The sequence below is a fragment of the Brettanomyces bruxellensis genome, chromosome 9 (genome assembly GCF_011074885.1).
Source record: "Brettanomyces bruxellensis chromosome 9, complete sequence".
NCBI classification, from domain to species: domain Eukaryota; kingdom Fungi; phylum Ascomycota; class Pichiomycetes; order Pichiales; family Pichiaceae; genus Brettanomyces; species Brettanomyces bruxellensis.
In genome coordinates, this window is record NC_054690.1 from 2,098,670 (window position 1) to 2,124,981 (window position 26,312).

General features: G+C 45.6%; 9 protein-coding genes across 9 annotated transcripts; 4 read left to right on the forward strand and 5 right to left on the reverse strand.

The window, feature by feature from the left end:
• Window positions 1-375: 375 nt before the first annotated feature.
• Window positions 376-3,591, reverse strand: BRETT_002737 (uncharacterized protein; the record flags this gene model as incomplete). Its single annotated transcript, XM_041281258.1, has 1 exon — window positions 376-3,591. One exon carries the CDS (start codon window positions 3,589-3,591, stop codon window positions 376-378), a length of 3,216 nt encoding a protein of 1,071 aa, XP_041139049.1.
• Window positions 3,592-3,968: 377 nt separating this feature from the next.
• Window positions 3,969-5,072, reverse strand: BRETT_002738 (uncharacterized protein; the record flags this gene model as incomplete). Its single annotated transcript, XM_041281259.1, has 1 exon — window positions 3,969-5,072. One exon carries the CDS (start codon window positions 5,070-5,072, stop codon window positions 3,969-3,971), a length of 1,104 nt encoding a protein of 367 aa, XP_041139050.1.
• Window positions 5,073-5,326: 254 nt separating this feature from the next.
• On the reverse strand, window positions 5,327-5,839 carry BRETT_002739 (uncharacterized protein; the record flags this gene model as incomplete). Its single annotated transcript, XM_041281260.1, has 1 exon — window positions 5,327-5,839. The coding sequence occupies one exon, from the start codon at window positions 5,837-5,839 to the stop codon at window positions 5,327-5,329; it is 513 nt and encodes a 170-aa protein (XP_041139051.1).
• A 1,240-nt stretch (window positions 5,840-7,079) lies between these two features.
• BRETT_002740 (uncharacterized protein) lies at window positions 7,080-8,761 on the forward strand (the record flags this gene model as incomplete). Its single annotated transcript, XM_041281261.1, has 2 exons — window positions 7,080-8,538; window positions 8,562-8,761. 2 exons carry the CDS (start codon window positions 7,080-7,082, stop codon window positions 8,759-8,761), a joined length of 1,659 nt encoding a protein of 552 aa, XP_041139052.1.
• Window positions 8,762-9,430: 669 nt separating this feature from the next.
• BRETT_002741 (uncharacterized protein) lies at window positions 9,431-10,879 on the reverse strand (the record flags this gene model as incomplete). Its single annotated transcript, XM_041281262.1, has 1 exon — window positions 9,431-10,879. The coding sequence occupies one exon, from the start codon at window positions 10,877-10,879 to the stop codon at window positions 9,431-9,433; it is 1,449 nt and encodes a 482-aa protein (XP_041139053.1).
• A 646-nt stretch (window positions 10,880-11,525) lies between these two features.
• Window positions 11,526-12,725, forward strand: BRETT_002742 (uncharacterized protein; the record flags this gene model as incomplete). Its single annotated transcript, XM_041281263.1, has 1 exon — window positions 11,526-12,725. One exon carries the CDS (start codon window positions 11,526-11,528, stop codon window positions 12,723-12,725), a length of 1,200 nt encoding a protein of 399 aa, XP_041139054.1.
• Window positions 12,726-16,952: 4,227 nt separating this feature from the next.
• Window positions 16,953-20,790, forward strand: BRETT_002743 (uncharacterized protein; the record flags this gene model as incomplete). Its single annotated transcript, XM_041281264.1, has 2 exons — window positions 16,953-17,191; window positions 17,238-20,790. 2 exons carry the CDS (start codon window positions 16,953-16,955, stop codon window positions 20,788-20,790), a joined length of 3,792 nt encoding a protein of 1,263 aa, XP_041139055.1.
• A 563-nt stretch (window positions 20,791-21,353) lies between these two features.
• BRETT_002744 (uncharacterized protein) lies at window positions 21,354-22,574 on the reverse strand (the record flags this gene model as incomplete). The annotated part of the gene is made up of 1 exon (XM_041281265.1): window positions 21,354-22,574. The coding sequence occupies one exon, from the start codon at window positions 22,572-22,574 to the stop codon at window positions 21,354-21,356; it is 1,221 nt and encodes a 406-aa protein (XP_041139056.1).
• A 2,566-nt stretch (window positions 22,575-25,140) lies between these two features.
• Window positions 25,141-26,028, forward strand: BRETT_002745 (uncharacterized protein; the record flags this gene model as incomplete). Its single annotated transcript, XM_041281266.1, has 1 exon — window positions 25,141-26,028. The coding sequence occupies one exon, from the start codon at window positions 25,141-25,143 to the stop codon at window positions 26,026-26,028; it is 888 nt and encodes a 295-aa protein (XP_041139057.1).
• Window positions 26,029-26,312: the final 284 nt, after the last annotated feature.

The following is a 26,312-nucleotide window of genomic DNA, read 5'->3' on the forward strand; positions in this document are numbered from 1 at the left end:
CCCGTATCCCTTTTTTGTCCGTAAATGGAAATAGCGAGCGAGGATCTAGAAGGCCAAGCTTTTGGAGCATGAGATCATCTGAGAGGTTTGGGATAGGATGTTCCAGGAAATAGAATATTACCAATATTGTATTATATAGGAAGGTAAATGATACTGTAAGACAGGAAAGTGTATGATACCGTGAGATATAGGAAGGTATACGGCATTGTGAGATATATGATATTACTGGTATTAAGCATTCAAAGCATTCTAAATATCCTATATCCTATAGTTTTCAGAAAACCCAACCAAAATTATAACAATCCCAATACATATCAACATACTAGACATTCCAAATTTCTATACACAGCAAAGTAAAACCTATATACACACACATCAGCAACTGGCACTCTCCAACACCAACTGGCCATTCATTAAATCAATACTACTAACCACGGCATCATCTATAACATCGCCAATCTCGAAATTCCTCACAACCTTGTCCTCCCTCTCTATCTGCGTGCTCTTGCCACCCAAAGCATACCAGCTGGTGCGAAGACTGCACCTCACACCATAATCCAACATTGTGACTGCGATTTCCCCATCGGAGGACGGCTTTCCAGTAACCACGCACTTGAACTTGGACCCAGGCGTCTGCGCAAGGATCTTGAACATGTAGAAGTTGCTCACCTTGCGCGAGAACCTCCGGTTGATCTCGTTCTTGAACCCAAGCGTCAGGGCTATGTTATCGATGTCAAATTGCGAGAAATGCGGCTTTCTGTGCTGCACAAACGCCTGGAGCTGCCATTGGTTGACCATATCGGCATACCGCCTCAAAGGGGAGGTTACTGTGGCATAAGAATCGACAGCCAAGGACTCATGGCGGCTGCTGAAGGGACAGGTTGCAGATTTGGTCAGATACTCCTGGATAACGGCCATATCCTGGTACGTGACGTATTTTCCCTTCGAAACGAGTCTTTCTATGTGCTTGTGCACCTCGGCTGACATCGGGAGCCTGTTCTGGGTCCGGAATAGACCCGGAATGCGATTTTCCGCGAGCATCTTTCCTGCCACGTGATTCGACATCACCATAATCTCCGAGACGAGTCTTTCGGCCTTCCCGGACTGTGAACCAGGCTTAAATTCGACCGTTAGCCGCCCGTTTTCACCAGCACTGATCCGCTTGACGCCTCTGCTCACGTCCAAAGAGCCGAAAATGTCCACACGGCCGTTTTTCCGAGCGATTTCCGCCAACAACTCCGAGATCTGCGAGAGAATCTTCAAGTCCTGGTCGATTTTCGAGGCCTCGATGCTCGATTTGCCGGCCAGATCAGCGAGAATGGCCCCTGCCCTCGGCGTACCGGCAAGAATCTCGTTCACCCGCCCGTAGTCCACCTTGACAAACGCCGACGATTGGCCAAACTCGATGCTTCTGCTGCCCAAATAGCCTATTTTCCCCGTTTGCGTGTTTATCTTGAAGCTTATCCTCATGACCCGGGTGTTTCTGCCCGGCATTCCCAACTGCACAGCACCCACAAACCCGGCCGGAAGCATGGATACCGTCTTGGCATCACCAACATCCGGGAGATACAAGGTCTGGCCTCTCTCAAAGGCGATTTTGGCCATGTTGAAGTCCGGCCGCAGGAACGAGGACGGATTCGCGATAAACGAGCTCACCACATACTCGTGATCGCCAGTTTGCCGCAACCCGATGCCATCGTCGATCTCTAGCGGGTCTTCCGAGTCAATGCAGAAGATGGGAGTCGAGGAATCGTACTTCTTCCTTCTGCCCGCGATATCGTAGTCCAGATCGACGTACCGGCCCACATTTTCGGCCCCGATTGTGTCATATAGCCGTTGCTCGGTGTCCGCCTTGGCAGAAATGCTGCTGTGCGGAATCTCCGCACTGTAACTCCACTTGAATGGGTTGTCGTTGGGCCCAATCTCGTTTAGCCTGAGCAGCAACTCGTATACCGTTGCTGCGGTTATATCCACGTCCTTGTACGCGGACAGACCCCGGATCACCTTCAAGATGAACGATTCCAGCACGTCGTCCTTGAAGGAGGACGAGATGTACAACTTCAGCATCCAGATAAACGTCTGGTAGTCCTGTGAGTGCTGTTTCGGTGCAGAATGTGCGTTTTCTGGCTCCCTTTCTGGCATCCTATTCTCCATCTGTCCGTTTTCTGCCATTCTGGCCTCTACCTGTCCGTTTTCCGCCATCCTGGCCTCCATCTGCCCGCACAAAACGCCGTACTGCTTCTCGTCCGCCTTGAATTTGTGCACGAGCCGGTTGAGCCGGACCATCTGGTCGAGCGGGACCACAGTGACGAAAGTTGGGCGGCTTTGGCCCGAGTTGAAGCGATAAACAAGCCCATTCTTGCGCAAACTGAGCACCAACGCGTACAACGCGATCGTCGACACCTGCTGCACCAGTGCCTTCCTCCCGAGTGCCGATCTTCCGAGTGTGATGCTGTCGAACTGGTTGTCAACGCCAATTGCGTTTGTCAAGTGCTCGTGAAGCTTCTTGTACGTTCTGCAGACACTTTCGTTGTTGTTGGTGTTCAATCCGGACACCATCGAGTTCAAATCTGTGCCCAGGACAGCCGTTAGAAGCTGCACAAAACTCAAAGTGACCGGGGACTCGGCACTCTGCAGAACGTTGTGCAAAACCTCCATCTTCAAGTTTGTCTCGGGCAACGCGAACCACGTCTTGGAAATAATCAGCGTGAGCCGCCGGGAAACGATGCCGGAAAGAAGGGACGGCGTGATGTAGGACTGGATGGACGTTCCGGCGGCAACCGAGGCCTTGGCAACGGCTCCACCGAACGAAATGTCGAGGTTTTCGACAGTCTCCTCGGTTTTGCACTTCGGGTGGCCCGCCGGCACCAGCGCGTTGCCGCCGGCATCCGTGCAGCCGGCGATAAACGGCATCTCGTCCATTATGCAGCCCGTGAACCACTCCCGCGGGAAAACTCGCGGGATTCTAAACCCCATCCTCGACCTTGAAACGTACACCAATCCGCCAAACTGCGTGATGAGCGTGTACCGGGGGTCGATCGCAGCCCTCGGAAGTTCCACCACCACCGCGAGCTCGCTTTTCGAGAGTCTGCCCGACAAATCCACCACATCTCCCACGTCAAGTTCGCTGTAGTACATGTCGTAAATCTTGATATTCTTCCTTATCGGCCCGAACTTCTCGCTCAGCACCTTTTCCACCGCCTGCTGGTTTTTGAGCGTGCCCGTGTAGTCGAAAGCTGCCCCCAGCTGCACTTCCGGCAGCCTGTCTGCCAGCCACTTCTTGTTTGGGGCCACATCTCTTACATTCTTGCGCTTTTCGTACTCTGCCATTATATTCTTCACATCTATGTTCGACGCCTGGGCAAAAAGCTCCTCCGGGGTCATCACCCGCTTGTCGTACTGCGCCTCAAGTTTTTTCAACTTGCGGGGCTTGAATTCCGCCCTGTGCCACTTGCTGTGGCTCGTTGTGCCAAACCCGCATCTCCCTGCTTGCCTAATAGTGCTGCCCGGTAGAAATGGCCCCCGGGCCACAAACTCGCCGCATTTCGCACTTGCCGCACGCCTCAAGCCTACGCTACCTGCTCTCAGCATCCCTCTGTATGTGCTCGACTGCTTTTCTCGTGCACTATGCTGCTTGCGTGGCTAAATGTACGCTGCTTTTATTGGTGTGCCGTTTGGTGGTATGTTTTACATTTTATTTTTCGCTACATTTTGGATTTCTTCACTTTGCAATTTTTCATTACCTAATTTTTTATCGCTCTATATTTTCAGGCACTCTCAACTTTGCAATCCCTGATCCAAAAATTACACATGCATATTCATCCAGCAATCATACACGTCCACTACTAGAAATTCACTAAGAAATCACTAGAAAATTCCTAGAAAATTCCTAGAAAATCACTAGAAAATCACTAAGAAAGCCACTAAGAAATCCACTAAGAAATCCCCTAATGCAATAAGTACTAACTTCAAAAAAGCTTGCCCAATACAGACTCAAGCTTCTTATGCTGATTGGACGACCTCGAAGCCAGTTTATCCGACTCCTTGGCACCAGCCCTGTTTGTAACAACAGATCTCTGCTTAAATGTCCGGCGAATTTCCGGCTTAGGCTGAACTTCCTGCCTCTTTGCACCAGATGGCTCATTTTCCTCTCTTTGGCGTTTTTTCGACCTCTGCCTCCTTATATTGTTGAACTTCTTACTCGTCTCGACATTTTCGATAAACGCCTTGTTCATCCTCCTCTCCCGGGCAAGCTCAGCCTCCATCTTGCTCTCTCTAACCTCCTTCTCCCTGTTTAGAGCCCTCGTAAGGTCCCCCCACTTGAATCCTCTCAAATACTTCACATTCAGAATATCGTCATGGTAGAATCCCCGCTTTTTCCCTCCTATTATATTGCCATTCAACGTTTCTGCTGCTAATTTTGCCGCCTTCCTGCTCTTGAACTCACACCAACCTTCATCAAACTTCCGCTTCTTGTTTCCCCCACTCTTGACACGTGACTTGTGTGACTTTGTGTCTTCCGGCTTCAAAAATATCCGCCCAACACCCCCAAACCTCTCCATAATCTGCCGGAGCTTTGTTGGCTTCATATATGGCGGCATTGAGGACAGATACACCACTCCACTTCTTTTTATTCGTTTCTGTGCCTTTTCTAGTTGTTCGGGTGTAAGTTTCTTCATCTTGTGTATTCCAAACGTGCCCTCATTGGCCAACTGTTTCTCCATCTCCTCTATTTCATCGTATTCTTCTTTATATTGGTCTTCCTCGATCTGCTTCTCCGAATTTTCATCTTTTTCATCTTCACTTTTATCTTCTTCCTCATCTTTACTCTTATCTCCACTCTTATCCTCACTCTCATTTTCATTTTCATTTTCACCCTCACTCTCACTCTCACTCTCACTCTCCGCAAATCGTGACTGTGCCCTTTTCGCTTTGAACCTCTTACCCTGGTCAACTTCAACTTCCTCGTGTTTTGTTTCTTCCTCTTCTTCTTCCGAATCACTTCCGCTAGTATTTACTCCATATATCGACTCGTCCAACTTCTTATTCTTATTCTCTATGTCTGTTTCCATTTCTGAGAGTTCACTCTTATCTATTCTATTCTATTCTCTATTATATTCTATTCTATCCTATCCTATTATATTCCCCATCCTCAAAATTGCCCATCTTCTGCTTTTATTCCGTTACCTCTACAGATCAGGGAAAATTTTATTTTTCATTCATAATAACAATAAAATATCTACGTCTATTTTCATTTCTCATTTTTTTCCTCCCCACGCCGATCGACGCGCGAGCATCAGTCAATAAACGCATTCCATCATTTAATCTAGTTTCCAGACCTAGCTAGTTTGTTCAGACCATTACCAAACTTCACAGACATCTCAACAGCACACTCAGCCCAGTCGACACCGTGGTTGTGTGCCTGTCCCGGAATCAAACCGGCTCTGGCCTTGGCCTGGTCGTATGTAAGGCATGTTAAAAGACCAAAAATAACTGGCTTGCCGATTTTAAACTGAATCGACATCAACTGGTTGGAAACTGCCTCACTAATGTACTCAAAATGCATCGTGTCACCCTTGACAAGACATCCAATTGCCACAATTGCATCTACATCTTTTTCTTGGGCCAAACTTGCCACACCAACAGGTAATTCGTACGATCCCGGAACTGATTCGACAGTTATGTTACTTGAATGGACGCCAAGCTCTTTTAAGCGCCTAATGCACCCCTCAACAAGCGAATCGATCACTTCCTCGTTCCATCTTGCGTGAATAATTGCAACTTTGACCCCAGATCCATCATACGTTTGGTCTTCCTTAGCGCGTCCTGAAATAGCCATTGTTGTAACAATTGTAATTGCTGTTGTTCTTCGTCCAAGTGCCAGCAGATCAAACGGAAAGCAAGCAAAAAGCAAAAAGCAAAAACACAAATTATTGGCGATATCTGGTTCGTATTTATGTGTTTTCTCGGGCCGTGAATGTAATTGGTAATGACTGTTTTAATTTCGATTTATTTTTTTTCTTTCTTTCTTTCTTCTTTTTCATTCTTCTCGTGTATTTTATTTGAATTTTATTTGGCCCAATTTTCAATGTAGTAGCGTAACGTTCTATTAGGTGACATACCATTATTTTAACAATGTTCACAATTGTATCCAAACAATGACAATCTGCCTCCCCAATTATTCAGCTGCCCTTAGCTTTGTTCTCCAAGTCTGAGCTGGCTTTTTCTTATAGTGTTTTTAGAAAAACCGTTGCTTATTAATTAGCATTTAATTCTCCTAGTTACCAATTAGTGCATTCTTCTCATCTCTGACTCACCATCTTTACCCTCTAGTGAATCCTGCTTATGTGTTCTCAAGCTCTGCCTATACGTGTCATGCTTTTATCCAGAAAGGCCACATATGACCTAACAGATACTTCATTACATCGTCGATTTCAACACTTCAAAAGAAAAAGAACTGTTTCCAATACAATATAATGCTCGTGTATGATGTAATAAGCAGCTATGGCCGTACATGAATGGTAATACTCTTCTGTAAGACCCGGAAGCGGTAGTTTGCATCCTTGCACCATATTACTACATCCCTACACCGCAAGCTAACTGTGTATTGGCATCTAGATACGCTTACAGGATCCTAAAGTAGCATAACGCCGGATATGTGGCATTTTGCTAGTTGTGTGGAGGGGGCTTGGAAATAATGCTTTTGTAGGTGGGTAATACTTTTGTGTGATACTTTTGTGTGATACTTTTGTGTAATTGTGGTTTATACTTTTAGCAGAATACTTTTGTGGTTAATACTATATGCAGAATACACAAAAGTGAATTGTACTTTTTCAGTACCCACATGTTGCCGTGGCAACCCATCAGAAAGCAGTAATATATGCAAAGTGTGCTTACAGTAGTGAAGATTGGTACTTTTCACTTTCACCGCCTTGTCTGTAGTGACGCGTGAGTGAGATTTTTTTTTTTTCGCGTGAAGAAAAATCAACATTCCGGCAAACAGAGCAAGGCAAGAGGTATAATTTAGGCAAGAGAATAGTGAAAAAACCAGGCAGCAGAGGGCATATTTAAGCAGCAGGATGAGCGAAATAGCGAGATTGAACAGAAAGAGGCCATTGGCAGAAAGTGTGGAGCGAAATGGGGAGAATCTGAGTGACTGGAACCCGAACTGTCCAGGAGCAAGAGCAAAAAGACATGAAACAAAAACACCGCAGGATTTGCTGGAAAGAGAGGCGAAAGCAGCGGCAATTTTGTTCAGTCTGGACTCGACGACGTGCGGCAACCTGCTGATACCGCGGGGCAAGGGTGTTTTGATCGGGAGGTCCCGGAAATGCGATATAGTGGTGGAACCACCGGATTGCTCTAGCAAGCATTGTCAAATTGGATCGAGTGATGTAGGCGGTAGGCAGGCAGTTTTTGTGAAGGACATGAGCACGAACGGGACGTTTGTGAACGGTACATTGGTGGGCAAAGGCAACACGTGTCTTTTGAGGGACGGGGACCGGATATCGTTTGCGGCAAGTTGCGAATTTATCACGAAATACAACAAAAAAGCATCACGGGCCGGAAAATCGTTTTTCGACAAGTACATATTGAGCAACAAGGTGCTCGGGACGGGCCACTACGCGCAGGTGAAGGAGGCGGTGTGCCGGGAAACCGGCAAAGTGTGCGCAGTGAAGATTTTCAACCCTCGAAAGCACACTTTGGGTGCCGCAAGCAAAATACAGACTAACGAGGCGGCGGACGAGGTCAATCTGGACCGCGAGCTCGACATTTTGACGAAGCTGGACCACCGGAACGTCGTCGGGTTCTACGGAACGTACCTGGAGCCGGTTTCCCGCGATTCCGTGACCACATACTTGGTTTTGGAGGAAGTGAATGGCGGAGAACTCTTTAAAAGGATCGTATCCAAGGGGAAACTGCGGCAGGACGAGACACAAAACATCATGTGCCAGCTTTTGACCGGGCTCAGGTACCTGCACTCGATGGGAGTCGTGCACCGGGACCTTAAACCTGAGAACATCTTGCTTGAAGTGATAAGCGGCCCGCAGGCTGCGCCATGGGATGCGGGAGAGCGCAGCGTGCGCGTGAAGATTGCAGACTTCGGCCTCGCCAAGTTCATCGGCAACTTTAGCTTTACCAACACACTATGCGGCACCCCGGCTTATGTTGCGCCGGAAGTGCTTGTTAATCAGCAAAATCGGCACTACAATCGCGCAGTCGATATGTGGTCTGTTGGTGTGCTTTTATACGTTTGCTTGTGTGGATTTCCGCCTTTCAGTGAAGAGCTTGGGCCGCCGTCCATGCGGCAGCAGATTATCGAGGCGCGGTATGCGTTTTTCTCACCTTACTGGGATGAGATTGCGGACGATGCTCTTGATCTTATTTCACGGTTGCTTGTCGCGGACCCGAACCGGCGCTTATCGGTGGAGCAGGCGCTGCACCACCCTTGGTTGCGCGACTGCGCAGAGTCGCTTGAGTTGGCGCACGCGCAGGCGGAGGTGCGGGCGGAGGCAACAGTGCAGTCGAGACAACGGCGTCAGCGCCAGTGCCAGCGCAAGCACCGGTGCGCGACGAGATGCTCGACTTGCGCGCAAAGCAGCTCTCAATCCGCATCCCCGCATCCTCCAGAGGATATTCCTGCGGACCAATCACATTAAAGCAAAGAGTCGAGTCTGGAATGGATGACGAAATGATTGCTCGCACCTTTTGCCATTACAAGGAGGACAATGCCGATCAAAGCGACTCTATGATGGAATAGACTTACACTCTATGGAGGTATGCGGAAAGGATAATGGGAATGCATAGATGCTGTATGGTGTGAGTTGTGGAAATATTAATGGGTGTTGAATGGGTATTAAATAGATATCGAATCGATACTGATCAGATATTGAATAGATATTGAATTAATATCTAATGGATATTCAATAGATATTGAATTAATATCGAATTAATACCAAACAGATATCGAGCGATACCTGTATAGTAACCATAAATAAGCTTGGATATTACAAATAGATGAAAGCCGTAGAGAATTGCATAATTTCTTATAAAATACCACATTCAACTCCAAGAGCAGATTTTCTATAAAACTTTGATTCTATAAAACATACATAAACTATAAAGCCTCCACAAAGCTATCATCATCTAATACAACAGTGCTCCATACTAACATTATATAATACAGCACTGCTCTATACAGCATGATATTCGTCAGCTGCAACCAGTTCCATCTGATAATTTCCACTTTCTTAATAGCTCACCACTTCCAGAATGTATCCATAATTGCCAAACTCCTTCCACATCAGAATCTTACAATGCATCTCTGCAAATTACTTCATTCCACATACTAAGGTTTATTCCTCAATACTGGATCTCATCTTCCTCTCACAATTCCTCATTTAACCACTTTCCCTCCATAACTGGCATTTCACTCAGCTTCAAGCTTGTACACAGCCACCCGGCCATCCTTATATCCAATCAGCATCCATCTGCTGTCCAGATCCCGCTCCAATCTTCGTCTCACGAGATTTTTGCTCATCCCGTTATTATACAAAATCTCTCTTTTCTCCTTTAATGCATAATACTCCACTTGCCTCTTTGAGTATAACACAACCGACGCTTTCTGCGGATGGAGCATATCCTGCTGCTTGATATCATCGGTTGCATACAACCTGTTATCTGCTATCGATGGCATTTGACGCTTTACTTTAAACACAAACTTCAAACTGCTGTTTTCCACTTCTCCATCCGTATACTCGTAAAATCGGCTATACCCATCCCACGTAACCACACCAACATGGCCACTAGTTGAAATACTAATGTCCGAAATGCCGTTGTGCTCCATATGGTACACCTTAGTGCATTCTGTGCTGTCAAAAATACCATTGTTAGTATCATTTAGATGTTTTGCATTGCAAAGCCATGCTATTTTGTCAGTAGAAGACCCTGTTAACACTATATCTCGCACATTGTCATACAACAAAGCCGTTATAGGCTCTGGTTTGTGTGTATAATCAACAACAACCGGTTGTATTTTCCAATTTTTTTCGTCTTGCCGATCAATTCTGTAAATTACAACTGCGCCACTTTCATAACCAACTGCAAGCCTTTCTGTGCCAATCCAGCGCACCTTCATGACAATACCAAAACCTGCCCTCTGCCCAGATACCGTATCTGTAGCTTGATCATGCTGAATTTCGATAAACTTGGAGATGTCCACGGCTTTCAATTTACGGCTGAGCGCAGGGGTGCGCTTATCGGTGACAGCGCTGGGTGCGCTTATCTCGTACACATCGAATGCACCCGTGTCCTGGGTCCCTGGAGTGGCAATAACGCCCCCAGAGTGCATTTCAACATTGCTGAAGTTCAGCATGTTCACAGGCATCGTAAATATTGGTGTTGGTAGTTTCTGTTTTGCCAACATCATCGGTTTAAATGCCAATCCGTGATCTCCGCATGAAACAGCCTCAAATAAACGCCATATCTTCACTTCACCGTCCTTTCCATGGCTGAGAACACATCCGTACCACTGTAAATCGATCTCAGGAACCTCAAATGACCTATTTTCGAAGTTGTGCCAGGTCAATCCGAGTTGTTGAAGTGTAGTTACTCCACATGGAAGTTTTGAGCCTTTATGACCTTGTGCTTGCCATTTTGAAATCGGTCGACGTGTTGCAAGATCCCACCAAATAACTAGACCCGTTTCATCTCCAGTTAGCAATGATGGACGAAGAAATTGTGTGTCTTGTGTGATATTTGTGCTTTGATCGGTAAAAGTGATCGATGTAGGCAAGTATACCAACTCAATTGCTGTAATTACGGCTTTGTGACCCCTTAATGTGCCCTGAATCCTTCTTGATTTGTCTTTTATCTGCATTTCGATGCGCTATCCATGAAAAAATATATGTTTGTGCCGTTTAGAGGTAGTTGGTGCCATTAATATTTCAACAGATTTCATTATTTCTGTATCAACTTCGGGGTCCATTTGAGGTGTACGGATGTACCGAGCTCGAAGTTTCGACCTTAGCATTGATTAAATACGAAGCATCAGGATCTATTTTTCGACCCGCATTGATTGAAAAAAAAAAAATAAAATAAAAATAAAAATACTTTGAATAAAGCATGCACGTATAAATTCGGCGTTTATTTGTCCAATAAATGCATTCCGAATAGAGCTATCAACCAGCATCTTTGAAGTAAACAAGATAGTCTGCTTGAGCAAAGGCTGTAAGCATTTATGTAGCGACATAATTATTTTTGGGTGAAAAATCCACCAGATATGGACCCCTTCAGTTTTCAATCTTGCCCAAATCCGGTAAATTTCTCAAATTGTGGGGTTGGTGTCAGAAAAAAGTGAAAAGCGAAAATGAGAGGAATAAGAGAAAGACATGATTCAGCATATTTTGAATAAGCTTTGATAATATAACACACCCTTCGACCTTTTTATTTTCCATTTATACATTTTCTTCTTATCATCATTCTTTTAACCACAATTTCCACATTTGTTTTTGGCAATTGGCACTATGCTTGGCGGCACGATGCTGAAAAGATACGCGCGTACCTCTGCGGCTGATTTCACGCACACCGTTATCGGCGCAGGCGCAGTTGGGCTTGCGACTGCGGCAGATATTGCCATGCGCTTCCCGGACGCAAACATATTACTGCTAGAAAAGAATGCAAAGTATGGTCTGGAGACCTCGAGTCGGAATTCGGAAGTCGTTCATGGTGGTTTGTACTATCCCGAGGGCTCTTTGAAAGCAAAATTGTGCATTGAAGGAAAAAATATGATATATGGATTGAAAAATGAAAACGGCGCCGCAAGAGACGTTGCGGTGCGCAATTGCGGCAAGTGGATCGTGGCGCAGACTGCGCAGGAGATGGAGTACTTGCAGCGCATGCATGAGAAAGCGGAGCGCATGGGTGTACCCACGGATTTTGTTGGGATTGGTGAGGCGAAGAGGCGCGAGCCGCTGATAAGCGCAAGGTGCGGCATCCTACACTCTCCGACAACAGGCATTTTATCAGCGCATGCGCTAATGGATTACCAGTTTGCGAGATTCCAAGAGGCAGAAGGTTCGGCTGTTTTCAACACCAAAGTTGTTGGCCTCGAATATATGAAGTCTTCGGGTATCTATAAGGTTCAAACAGAGCTCTGTGGCACCAGTGCAGGCGCAGATGAGGAAGATGGCGCGTTCAGCTTCACGACGAATGCGCTTATCAATTGCGCAGGCTTGCGCGCCGCCGAAATCTCCAACATGATTCTGCCCGAAAATCGCCACATCAAGCAATATTACGCAAAGGGTAACTACTTCAGCTATAGCGGCAGGCCGCTTGGAATCAAAAGGCTTGTCTATCCTTGTCCGACCCCTGGCGTCGCGTCGCTAGGAACGCATTTAACGATTGATCTGGGTGGAGATGTGAAGTTTGGCCCGGATTTGGAGTGGGTAGACAACTGTGATGACTACAGTGTTAATAGCAGCAATCTTGAAGCAGCATGCAAGCAAGTCAGCCTTTATCTTCCCGGAATAAAGCCGGAAAATCTCACTCCTAGTTATTCTGGTATTAGGCCAAAGATCATAGGTCCAAACGAAAAACGGTTTCAGGATTTCATTATCCGTGAGGAGAAGGATTTTCCAGGATTTATCAATCTCCTTGGAATAGAAAGCCCGGGTTTGACCTGCTCAATGGCTATCGGAAAATATGTTTGTGACAGATTTATTTAATTTAACAGTGGAATACTTTAGACGACTTTAGAACACTTTAGAATATGCTATTTGAATGCTTTTGTATGATTTATCGTGGCAAATTAATTCTCTTGCCGCTGTAATTATCACTATTACTTCCGTCACTTGATTCAAGTTCCGGTATTCATTCATAACCTGATCTCTTCAACCTTAACGCTTCCCTTGCATAGCCACACATGTGCACAGCCTCATGATTACGCAGCCATTCATTCGTCTGCACAGCCTTGAAACAATTCAAAAAAATATGTATCTCCAAATTATCAGAACTGATGAGCACAAAGTGACAGGATCCACCCTCACGGCACTAACAAACAAAGAAGGAGAAAAAAAAATTAGATGTCAGGAAAATATATTTTTCTGTGCAGAATATCAGCTATAGTCGGAAAAAGATCAGATTTGAGAAAAATAATGAAAATAAAAATAAATAAAGAGAAAACAATGGAGCTAGCGCTAATTACTCAGAAAGTGTGCTGCCTTGAGAATATCGAGGATTTTTGAAGATTTGTTCAGGCTCTGCAAAAAAAAACGGAAATTACAAATTAACGTTCAAGATGATGAGTGTCGGACAACCATAAAATGCAAGGCAAAAGTAAAGTTGTGGGGAGTGGGGAATGAATTGAAAGGCAAGAGTGAATACAATAAAAGGAATGAAACTAAAAATCACCTAACTGTTACCGAGGTGGGATGCTAAATGTCTCGATGCAGCTCGTTTGTCGTACGGGAAACGAAATTCGGTTTTATTGGTTGTTGTAGGCAACAAAGCGAAAATTGTCAGGCTTTTATCCCCGATTCGATCGGTAAGCATAATGGATATTGTATTAAAGAGTTAGCATCATGGAAGACGAAGCACAAATCAAGGAGTAAGAAGGTATGAAGCAAAAAGATAAGAAGTAGCAAAGATGAATAAAACAAGAATAATTAATAAAGCGAAAGATTGCTGATCAGTGCAAAAGCAGGCAGAAAGCAGCGACAGGATTTTGAGGGGTGAAAAGCAATGAGAAAAGCAATGAGAAATGCGAATGGCAAAATGCGAAATGTGAAATCCGAATTGCAAAATTCGAATTGTAAAATGCTCAGACTGATAATGTTAGAAATGGCAGAAATTGGGTATGGCAGATTTTAGGGAAACGTGCTGGAGCCGCTGTATTGTGCATGAAATGAAGTGAGTGGCTTAATAAAAGTTTCAAAATATTGTTGTATACTTCAGGTTGTATTTCTTACTATTCATCTGTTTATGATTGCTTTCCACCCCAAAATTCACGTACGAAACCACAAATTCAGCCTCTGACTAAATGAATGGAAATAACGCACGTGTATATGGAGGTTGAACAGAGGCAATGTTCTAAAATGTGGGAATTTTGCGGGGTCTATGCAATGATTCTGTATAGTATAGAGAAGTAGACGCCTGCTTTTATTTTTTTTTTTTTTGCAACACTCCTTCTTCCACCCGCTTCCGGCGGAAATAAAAGATTTTGTGAGAGAAATAATAATATCCGCGCCTTGGCGTCTAAAATTTTTTATTTAGCAAGTAGTAATTTCGGGATTAGAACAGGAGAAAAGAGTCTAACAGCGATAAAATTTGGCGTCAAATTACCTTGGAAGAGTCCATAACAACACAGAAAGACCCCATAATTTGGAAGTTTCCTGTCATATTTGTGTTGTTGGCGTAGAATGTAATAGCAAGCGGCAAAAATGAAGCAGCGTCTACTCCGACTCCGAAAAGAACAAAAGAGAAAGGCGTTTTGCAATATGATTCCAACAAAAAATTGCTCTAATTGTATCTGGATGTGGGATGAGACAATGGGCGCATCTGGAATCAATCGAGAACGTGTAAAAGCAGGGGAAAGACAAGAAAATAAAAATGCATTTCGAAAGCAAGTATGACTGCAGAAGACAATTTGACAATCAGGATTGTGAACAACAAAACGTGATTTAGCACCAAACAGGTAGGCCAGGAGAATAGTAAGCGGACAAAATTGACAACGGGCAAGGCCGACAATGGGTAATGTTCAACTTGCAACAATAGGAAATAGTGATGCTGGCATCTTTGAAAAAAGCACTACTGCATTTTGGCGATTGTATTACTCAGCATGCCGATCAATGCACATCGGTTTTATGAATGAAAGCTGACCATCTCCAGGCAAAACCCATACATAGTCTACAGTGGAGATGCAATAGGCTAGTAAAAGGGTGCAGATTGAAAGGGGTGGAAATGAACATTCTGGCGAATCATGCTTCTAAGATTTTACTCCAAATGTCGATGTCTGAGATGAAATCCATGTGAAACGGATGAACTGGCCAAGCCGCCAACGGATAAACGGTACGGTTTTTCCGCGATCTTTCGGTATGCTGAAATCTGATGCTACTCCGAGGCCTATCCGGGTAGTGCACTAATGAGCAAATAAGGTGGGCTTGGGCGAGAGCAGAAAATTTCAGAAAAGGAATTTGTGGTCTGATGTTAAAAAAAAAATCTAAAAAAAATTAAAGGACACGGAATCAGTTGGGAACAATGGGCTTGGGACACACCTGAGAAATTTTTTATATCGGCAAAATAGGGGGTTCGAGTAGCGTGATATCTGTGTCGCAGAAACAGGCAAGGTAAGATCTTTGGGTAAAAAGCATAATGCCAGCAATATTACGGAGTGAACATTTTTGCCCATGGTCCAAGGGTGCTGAAAACGGCAAGAGGGGTAAGCGAGGAGTCAGTGCAGGGTTTAATATCAGGAGATTATGAATGACACGAAAAATATTGCAGGTTTAGGCAGGCGGAAAAATACTTGTGTAGAGCGGACAAACTTGTGTGAGGGAAGCAAGTAGTAATGTAGGCAGAATTAATGGATAAAATCTATTTTTTTTTTGCTCCTTTTAGGCCGGCACGCAAGAAATCCAAAAGAGCAATATGATTGGTTGATTGTGGGTTGCGTGAGGGGAAGAAGCAGCAAAAATGACAGCAGAAGGAAAGAGGGGAAGGCACAGGATAAAAATGAATGGGAATTGAGAGGAAAAACTGGAAAAACTGGTGGATTAATAGGGAAGATTCGTGCGTGTGTATGCATGCGGCAAAGAAAGGCGGCCGTGGTAATAATAGTAGCAAAAGGTGAGCAAAGTGTAGCATGAGGTAATGTGGCAAGATGTAATAATGACGATGTAGGTAAAGCCAGCATAGCATGCGGGTTAAACCAGAATTGAGGGGAGAAATAGGAAAATACGAAGGGGAAAGAAGTATGGGCATCATACAAGGCGGAACAATAAAGAATTTGCGGTGAGAGGAAAAGAGAGCTGGGAACAATGGAAGATGGAAAATAAAAAGTTAGTAACAAAGGAAATGAAACAAATGTAGAACGAAGACGGAGCGAAGCTGAAACCAGGGAATGAGAGGAGTAGGAAGGTAGGAAAAGAAAATGGGGATGGAAATGGGAATAGAGAATAGGAATAGGAGCAGAAAATGGGAATAGAAAATGGGAATAGAAAATGGAAATAGAAAATAGGAATAGAAAATAGGAATAGAAAATAGGAATAGAGGAATTAGAAAATGAGAAAATATAACATGGGAGAATAGGACAATAAAACGTGGGAAAATAGGAAAATAGAAAATCAAAAACAGAAAGAGAAAATCTTAAGCTTGGTTAAAGCCAATATTCAAGTCAAAAAAAAAAATCACGCAGTCTGCGGTCGCGGCAGATTATTATATGCTGGTTCCCGGTTTAACCTGCGGGTTTCGAAAGTGGAAGAATCTCGATCCATTCAGTTTTTAGCCTCAAAGAAGAATCTCAGCTTTTTTATTTTTTTTTTTTTTCATGCTTGTTCCGTGGTGAATCCGATTCATCCCGCTCTTTTTCGTATGTTGATTTTTTTCGATTGTTGTCAGGCTGATTGTTTGTTGGTCATTATATTATTATTTGTCTCACGCTCACCTGCTTTATGCCCTATACCAGCTCGGAACCAGGATGCATTTTCTCCCAGTCGCCGCCGCTCACTCTTTATATATCTAACCGTTCCTTCATCAGCAGTACGGATCTCAACGTTTCGCTTTTCTCTCTTCCACGTTTCCGGATCTCTTCACCCTTTTTCCCTTTTTCCTTTTTGTTTTTTTTTTTCGCTTTTGCTGCTTCTCCTGTAGTTGTTCCTTCTGCGTTCGATTTTATTGCATCCCATTCTCTAAATAAATTCTAATTCCATTCTAGCATTTCCTTAACCACTGCTATGATGTCTCCAGACCAGAAAGATGGAAATTCTTTATCGTCCGGCTCATCTTCCAACTCTCCCAATGGCTCACTTTCCAACTCTCCCAATGGCTCTCTTTCCAATTCTCCGTTAATATCTCCAGCCACGGAGCCTTCAGCATCTCCGTCTTCTCCGATTCTCAAATTCCAGCAGCAGCCCCAGAAGGCACTTCATAGTGTGCGTAACTCCGAGACCGGGCCGATGTCTGTTAGTGCGGCATCGTCACTGGAGCAGCAACAAATGAGTCAGCAACAAATGAAACAACAGCAACAACAACAACAACAACAACAACAACAACAAACAACAACAACAACAACAACAACAACAACAACAACAACAACAACAACAACAACAACAAATGAATCAAAAACAACAAATGAATCAACAACAATTAAATAACCAACTAAATGATCAACTAAACGATTCACAAAATGACCAACTAAATGAATGCCAAAGCGAGTCCCATAATAATCAGTTAAATAATTCCCAAATCCACCAGGCACAAAAAATTCACCGCGCGAGGGAAAGATCCCCTCCCCTTTCAAAAGGCAAGCCCAGCATCGAGCAAGCGTGCGACTCGTGCCGAAAAAGAAAACTCAAGTGCTCCAAAGAGTACCCGAAGTGCTCCAAGTGCATCGCGCACGGATGGGAGTGCGTGTACTCGCCGCGCACCGTGCGTTCTCCGCTCACCCGCGCATACCTCACCAAGGTCGAGGCGCGCGTCCAGCAGATGGAGAACCTTCTCCACCAGTTTATTCCCGATGGGGACATTGATGCGCTTCTCGAGGCCGCCAGCTCGGACTCCGCCGCTGCGCTAGTGGCGACGCACGCCAAGGCCAGCTCCAAGAACGGGCGCAAGTCCCGGCGCATCTCCTTTGCCAGCGCCAAGTCGCGCGACGCCTCTACCTCTGCGCTAGCTGCGCTCGTCGCCTCCACCAAGCGCCTGCGCTCCGCAAGCTGTTCTGACTTGCCCGCTTTCGGCGCCGACGGCGCATCTGTGTCGCTCACCAGGCTCCAGGAGGAGTTCTTGGCGCTCAACCGAGCCGGTGCCAGCGCCCACGACTGGACCGAGCCCGCCGACTGTGATTCCAGCAGTTGCTCCAGTTCTGCGTCTCTCTCCAGCAGCGCGCGCACCGGCTTTTCCAGCGGCTCCTCGCCTGCGGCTGGCGGCGTCCCTTCGCTTGCGCGCTGTGACTCAGGCTTCCCGACGCTGCGCACTGCGCAGGGCGGCTACCACGGCGGCTCGTCAGCTGCAGCGCTCCTAGATCTTCTCCGGATCTCGTGCGGGGGCGCACCGCTTGGCGCTTCTGGCGCACCACTTGGCGCACCCAGCACTGCTGGCGCATCCAGCGTATCCTCCTTCATCGGCGCGTCGATCGACGCACTCGCCTCCCCCCGTCCCTCCGCAGACCAGGCCCTTGCACAGATCCTCAGCATCGACGGCGTCAACCTAGACGCCCGCGAGACCCAGGAGGAGCTCCTCAACGGCTACTTCAAGTACTACCACTCGTGCCATCCGTACGTCAACAAATACACGTTTATTCGCTTTTTCAACGGCGATTTGCGCGCAGCCAACCCTTACCACTGGAAAGCGTTGCTGAACATAGTTCTCGCCTTGGGCTGCTGGTGCCTGCACGGCGAAACAAAGGCCTGGGATCTCGTCTACTACCGGCGGGCACGTGAAAGTCTCGCTGCAGGCCAAGGAGGCATTTTGGAAAGTGGAAACTTCTTGGTGTTCACTGCAGTGCTTCTGATGGCCGATTACTGCGTCAAACGCCAGCGCATGAACACCGCCTGGATGTACGCGGGGCTCGCCTCGAGGCTGGCCTCGTCTTTGGGGCTCTACCGCGAGTTTCAGCCTGCTGACACTAAGAAAAACGCGCTGGACCGCGAGGTTAAGCGCCGGATGTACTGGGGGCTCTATCTTCTCGATGTCACCGTGTCAGCGGTGCTCGGAAGACCGTCTTCCGCACTCAACGAGTCGGCAAACGTTGCCATGTTGTCGAATATCAACGATGATGAGCTCAATCAGTTGATCCACGACCCCAATATTCCGCAACTCACGGACAAGATGCTCAACAAGGACTACCCGACGATCTACACCGCCACGATCTGGCAGGTGCGGCTCAGCCTGCTTCTGGGCAACTTCAGCTCGCGCATCCTTGCGCGCAACCCGCCCTCTGTGGCTGAGGCGCTAGCCTTGGATGCGCGCCTTGCGCGCTTTGTCAACGAGGAGCTGCCCGCATACTTCCACGAGAATGATACCATCGCCAAGTCCCAGTTCTTCAAGGCTGTGCCGCGCTATTTGTACAGTGCCGATGATTCGACGCTCCCCGAGTGGTTCAACCTTGCGCGCTACCGCTTGATCTGGCAGTGCAAGGCTGCGCAGATTGCGCTCTTCCGCCCGCTTGTGTTCCAGCAGCTTGCGCGCCAGCTCACCTCGTCGAAGAAGGGCGCCAAGGCGGCCAAAAGCGCCGCGGGTACCGCGGGCGCATCCTCGCATGGCGCAAACAACGGCAACAGCGCTAACGGCGCTTCTGGCCCTTCCGCGCACTCTTCCGTCTTCCTCGTCGACGGCATAGCTTCAAGGCCAGGCTTGACCAAGGACCCTGACCATGTGCGCCGTGAAGATCTGAAGCGCGCACGCCGCCTCTGCCTCAAGGCCGCCCGCGATACCATCCAGTCGGTGACCAAGTTCGTCGCGGAGCTTGCGCGGCCGTCGCCGCTTGCGGTGTTTTTCGCCATGCACTACCTTTTCGAGGCTGCGCTGATTCCGATGGCGCTGCTCCGCGGCGACAGCTCTTCGCACCGCGCCTTCGGCTGGCGCGACGACATCAACCGCGCACGCACTGTGCTATGCAAGCTTCCGCAGTATACCGGGGAAATCCGGCAGTGCGTCGCTGTGATAGACGCTGTGCTGGAGCAGGCGCAGTCGCGCAAGGCGGCGGCAGCCGCATCCGCAGGCACCGGCGCCAAGACGCCACAGGCGCTAGTTGCGAAAAGGGCAACAGAAGATGGTGCGCACTCGCGCATGGCCGCCGCAGGCTCGATGCCTTCGCTCTTCCCCTCGGCGCCGGCTTCCAGCGCCAACGTTCCCGGCGCAGTACAGCCACAGCGCCCGGGCGCAGCCGGCGCCAGCTCAGCCACATCGATCTCGCCAGCGACCGTCGCGTCGACCGTCCCCGTCCTCTCGGCACCCGTTTTATCCGCCCCCGTCAAGCAGGAGTCCTTGTTCTATGACCTCATCCAGGCCGAGAACAATTCCTCCTGCAGCACCACCCCGGTCACAACCTGCGCAAACTCCGAACTCGACCTCCCGAGCCTCATGCACAAAGAGCCTCACTATCAACGGCAATCCTTGCAGCAGGGCGAAATCGAGAGCCTGCTCGACACCCATGGCTTGAGGGCTGTGCCGAAACTAGCCTCCCAGCAGACTAGACGCGTCCAGTTGCGGCCCCAGCAACAACAACAACAGCAGCCACTGCAACTTGCACAGCCACAGCATATTGCACAGCCACGGCAGCAGCAGCAGCAGCAAATTGCACAGCCACAGGCAGTCTCTCAGCCGCAGGCGATCCCCCAGCCACAGCAGATCCGCCCGCCCGCAGCCCTCCGCGGCAGAAAATCCATAAACTCCTTTTTGAGCCCCGAGTTCGGCCCCGTTGTCCCGGGAAGCCCCACCGGCAGCATCAGCAAGGAGGAGGACCCCTCCAATATGTACTCGACGATTTTTGACGAGCTCACCGACCCGGCGGTTTTCGACGCCGACGAGCAGAATTGGCCTTTGCAGTCTCTTGACGATGCCAATCCGATGTTCTGATCGGCCTGCCACTTTTCTACACGCTATTTTTATTTTTTTTTTGTGATTTTTTTTGACCTACGTTATCTATCTGGATTGATTCACCGTTAATTGTTTTTTTTCCCCTTTTATATTCTTGCTGCCTTTACATACATACATGCTTTTACTCTTTTCCTATAGATATCAATGACTAAGTAATGAAATTTCCTAATTATTTATTTACTATCTGTCTAGTTCTGTCTGGGTGTGCTTTCCGTGTATGTGATTATTGGGCTTACCTTAGTTATAAGTAGTATTTTACTCTTCTTCACTTTATCCCTCTTACTTTACTACTCCTCATCGTTAAGTATGAGAGTTTTTCTCACTTTAATCTTCACTATCTATAATCATCCAAATACTTTACTCTCTTCATTAAAGATAACCATCCAACCACTTTACTCTCCATATCTATAACCCCCTCCTACTTTACTCTCCATATCTATATCCACCAACCACCTTTCTCTCCATATCTATATCCACCAACCTACTCCCTTTATCGTTAAATACTAACTTTCATTACTACCCTCGGAATATCCTAATTATATTCACTTCCTTGGTCCCTCCACCTCAGTGCCATTTCCTCCATCAAACCTTGCCGGCTTGTCCTCATCCTTCTCTTCCCTCTCATCGTCATGATATTCCGCCTCGGAATGCCGGATAATCGGACTTCCGGCCCGCCCGTCACCCCATATATATGACCCAATCGTGTCCTTCAACCAGTTAAAAGTCCCAGCAACACCTCCACCCACCTCTCCTTGCATATTTGCACTGCCCTCCCCTCGACGTCTCTCAAATGCCTCAACGGGCTTCACGAAAAGCGTCGAACGGTTGAGGTTCAACTCTGTGAGGCTTTTCTGCTCATCCTCATCCCTGTACGTCACTCTCTCGATGCTTTTATAGAAGTGGAATGTAGTATTTCTGTAATCCGGATACCGCTCCAAAACAGCCTCTCTCACCTTGAAAAGCTCCTCATCCCGCCCAAAGCTCTGCCTGAACGACTTCCCGTCCGGCATCCTGATTTGTAACATGTAGTCTGGCTCTTTTTCCAGCTCCTCATTGTGTAAATTCTCTCTTATAGGTTTCTCCTGCTCTTCCCCCTTCTCAATTCTCTCCTCATGTTTTTGCTGCTCCCTATCCATCCTCACAAGCCGCAATATCCGCTCCTTCTCCTCCTCTTCCTCCTTTTGGAACTTCATCATGTTTGCCCGGTACTGCTCACGTGCAATTTCCGCTCCTTCCTCCTTAAGTGATGAATATCTCCGTTTGTGAACTGGCTGCTTTTTTTCACTCAAAACTCCTGGTCTAGAACCTGCCGCTGCCTCCTGCTTCTGCTCAGATTCCTTAGAAACTCCCTCCTTGCCAAACTGACCGCCCAGTTTACCCACCTTATCGTTAAACTGATCCACACTTAGATCATTTGAAAGTGTCTCCACGATTTTCCCTTTGAAAACAATCATTGCCGCTGGAACCTGGATCGTCGCAAATTGGGGATATATCTGTGTCAAAAGACTGAAGTTCGGTGTGTTTTTCGCTATCTTGAGCAAAACATAACTCTCGCTGAACTTGTCCCTAAACTCTGTCGCAAATCTTGTATTTTCAACGCCAAACCTTGCTGCTATCCACTTGTTCGACACTTCGTTCTCCTCACAGATCAACATCAATAGTGGCTTTTGTAGTTGTAATGATTTCTGAATCGCAGAGGATGCATCTGTTGAAAATGTGAGCTCCCCCACCTTTGTTTTGTTGGAATTGGTAGTTTCCGCCATGTTCCCAGTAATTGTTACTTTAACTTGCAATCAGCTAAAAAACCAAAGTCCAAATAGCATTCTATTGTCTGGTGTAATGCTTTCAGATTGGATTCAACGATGCACAACGGTAATAAAATATTGGTTCACTACACGTTATCAGAGGAGCAAAAAAATATTATCAAGAATGCGGCTTTAAATAGAAAGATGCGTTGAGTGGAGAAAAATCCAATAATGCAATAGCCAAGGAAAAATACCTGACCGTTTTTTGTATGGCCTTAATGCACTGTCTAGCCGAAGAGAGAATAGAAAAAAATGGAATTTTATGATCTAATTTACTTTTTGGCAGGCAGGGAAAGAATCCAACGCTTTGTGTACTTTCCCCAAATATCGTCCCGACCAATCTTAATCTTCATACCAAGTTAACTGCTATAACTGCTATATACGTCTGGTCAAATGTGACTGTATGATTTTGCTCGTTATTCATATTATCAGATGTTTGTTATTTTACGAAAATTGTACTTTTACATTTAGTACTCGGCGTCTATTCGAGTTGCAAGCTGCTATAATTTTTTCAATAATTCAGTCTTCAATATGATCTTCTTGTGAGCTTGATCCGATTTTACTTGTTTAATACCGGCGCTTATCTTTTGGCTTTGCTTGAATTTGTTGGGTTGTCCCATCCCCACTTAAGGGATTTAGTCGGTTTTCAAAAGCAGCTTTTTGTCTCTTTATTATACCGTTATTATGTTTCTTAGGTATCTACCACTTTCCCATGCTTATCCCTTTTTATTATTCTTGAAGTTTCTCCTTCACTTAATTGCTGTAAAAGAAGCCACATCACCCCCTTATAATGTTGCATTTTGATTGAGCTAAAATTAATCGTCCCGACTATCGACCGCAAGTCTCTATTTCCAGCGTTCGTTTCCGTAACCCAGAAATCCATATACACAGAACTTTATCCACGTATATCAAGGTTTGACTCATCGGATATAGCCCATTAGATCCTAAAGATCCCTCAAACCAAGTCCAGGTAATCAATTCAGAATTAGAAGTATTTCCAATTTAAAGCTTACATGCGCACCGCCTAATAAACAGGAGAGGCAAAAATAAAGATCAAAAATTAAAAAATGCTACTTGAAATTAAGCGCTTTAGTGCCGGTTTTCAAGAAATTCAGAAGGTACCGTTTCTGAGGATTGATACGACACAGAGAATCCCAATTGTAAAATGTAGTATCTATCTAAGCTTTACTAGAACTATACTACCTAGCTATTACTTCCTTTAACCGTTATGTTTAGTTTGAATTGATCTCAAGTTAATATCTATTGTATCATTGCTGATTATTATTAGTGTCTCCGAGTTTAGTGACTTCACACTCCAGAAAGCACTATTTAGCCAGTATACCATCCTCACAAAAATTAGCCCCACATACAATTTGGGAACCACTCACTAAATCACTCAGCACTGAAGTTGCTGCCTAAATATAATTCCCAGTTAATAAGCCAAGCCTCTGTAAAGTAGTCAAAGACTAAATGCTTCGAAATCCCCAAAAGCTTATCATATTTTAGAGGCGTTAAGTATTAGCTACAAGCAATTCATTTCTCTAACCATCTTTCATATCTATTCGTTTCTTTTGGTGTTTGATAGCTTTTAGCTAATCCACAACCGCTAATACTAATCCTTTATCATCGAAGGATAGCCTAAATCCTCATTAGCGGTCTTTTTCTACATTTTGGTATTCAGTCATCTTTTTCGCCTAAAATTAGTTAATAAACGATTCGGCACCTCCCCGGGGTCTATGGTTAAAACACATTTTACTGAATTCTACCTTATTGGTACCCCCTTCTATTGCTAATAGGCAACCAAATTAACATACACAATATTTTCGTACGGAGAAGGCAAGCCGACAGACACCGGGGGCCGAATCTTTAGCAGTAACAGCAAACAATAAAATATTGAGTCCTTGAGACAAGAAAAAAGTACTGACTCAATCGAAAGCCATCCAAAGTCCGGGCCGCACTGTGGGCCGACATGACAAAGCAAAATCTCTCATGTGACCGAAAAGAGAAAATTTTTTTTTCTAATCGCACTCCTTTAAAAAAAAAGGATCACGGTCATCATTTATCCCCCAGTAAATCAATATTCGGAGGGGTTTGCGATAGAAAATACGAGCAATAACGGTTTCCCAAAAAAAAGTGCCGTTTTAGGTTATGATACCACGCTTTTCTTGTACAATTATCCGCCCATTTTCACCGTAGTAATGGAGTCTTAAGTAATCACGTGATTTAGTGCTCGGACTAATATGGTTCCGTACTCGTGAAAAAAATATTGGAAAATGGAATTCTGTCGCACGTCAACCTCGACAGGGTATTAAATGCATAAATATGACCGTATTTCCTTTCTGTATGTGTGAAGAATCACATTTTATCTGAGGAATCATCTTGAGAGATCTTTATTTTTCAGATATAGCCCGTTAGATCTACATCGCATAGCTATCCGGCCGATTTTTCACTATTATTACCTATTAGACAACTTTATACAGCAACTACATTCAATTTTCACTTTCGCGTCATACAAAAAAAAAGCATGTCCACGTCTTATAGTTTTCAAACGCAGTATAACACAGGTGGGGCACCATGTGATGCATATCCACTTAATGAATCTGAATACAACGGCATCAACTACTTCGATGTCATCTCAAACCTCAGTATAAGCACATCTGACGTCTACAATGCATTTGACCAAAATCTCTTCTCATCATTTCCAAGAAGACGTTCCTTGATCTTTATTCCTGAATTCAAAAGGTGGTTTTGCAGCCGTCTCGAGTCAGTTGGCGTCATACCTCAACAGATAGAGCTGGTTAAAGTGTTACTTGATATGAAAAACATTCCACAAAATCTACCTGCACATCCAATATCCGAGCAAATGTTGTCAGCAGTGGGAATATTTTTCGGATTCAGACAGAGTTATCCTTGGGCAGGGCTGCTGGGTTGGAATATCCTCTCAGCAATGAATATCTCCTTGGATAACTTGAGTACAACTGCCGATGTTTCTCAAGCCATGAACTTGTGTAAGGGTGCGTCCGGCAGGCGGGTATTGACGATCATCGATTGTCTTAATGAGGTGTACAACCTGGGTGTTCATCCATGTTTGGCACTCTCTTTTGTCGCTAGAATAAAAGGTTCCGAGTTCTCTGATGAGTTTAAACGCCAATTGTATAAGAATGAGGTGCCACTTAACTCTGAGTGGAATAATTATACTGATGAAGCAATAGAATGCTTTGATTCCGCCTCTGCAGTTGTGGCCGCAAGACAAAATCAAAGTCCATCCATGCAGATGAAGAAGAAGAGAAGATACGAAGATGAGGGAGTCATGACTCCAGATGATACAGATCTGGACTGCTTTGGATGCAACAAGAAAGGTTGCTTTGACAAATACTGCAGTGTGAGTGTGCAAGAAGTTACCTATGAGTAAGCGCCGAGCGAAAATGTTAAAGAACGGGAAAAAAAACTGAATTAAAGGGGTGGCTTGCTTTTAAGTAATAGACTAAGCCGAGTTCATGTCGGTTATGATATTATATTTATCCATGAGCACCTGTTTACGACTGGGACACTAATATCTTCTATGCTTGTGCGGTGATTTGATAATTTTGTGCAATAGAAAGAGTGTGAAAATAAGGGGGAAAAGATACTACTAGAATGATATAAATTATAATTGTGTATACGATGTACAATAGACAAAAAAAGATGTTTTTAATA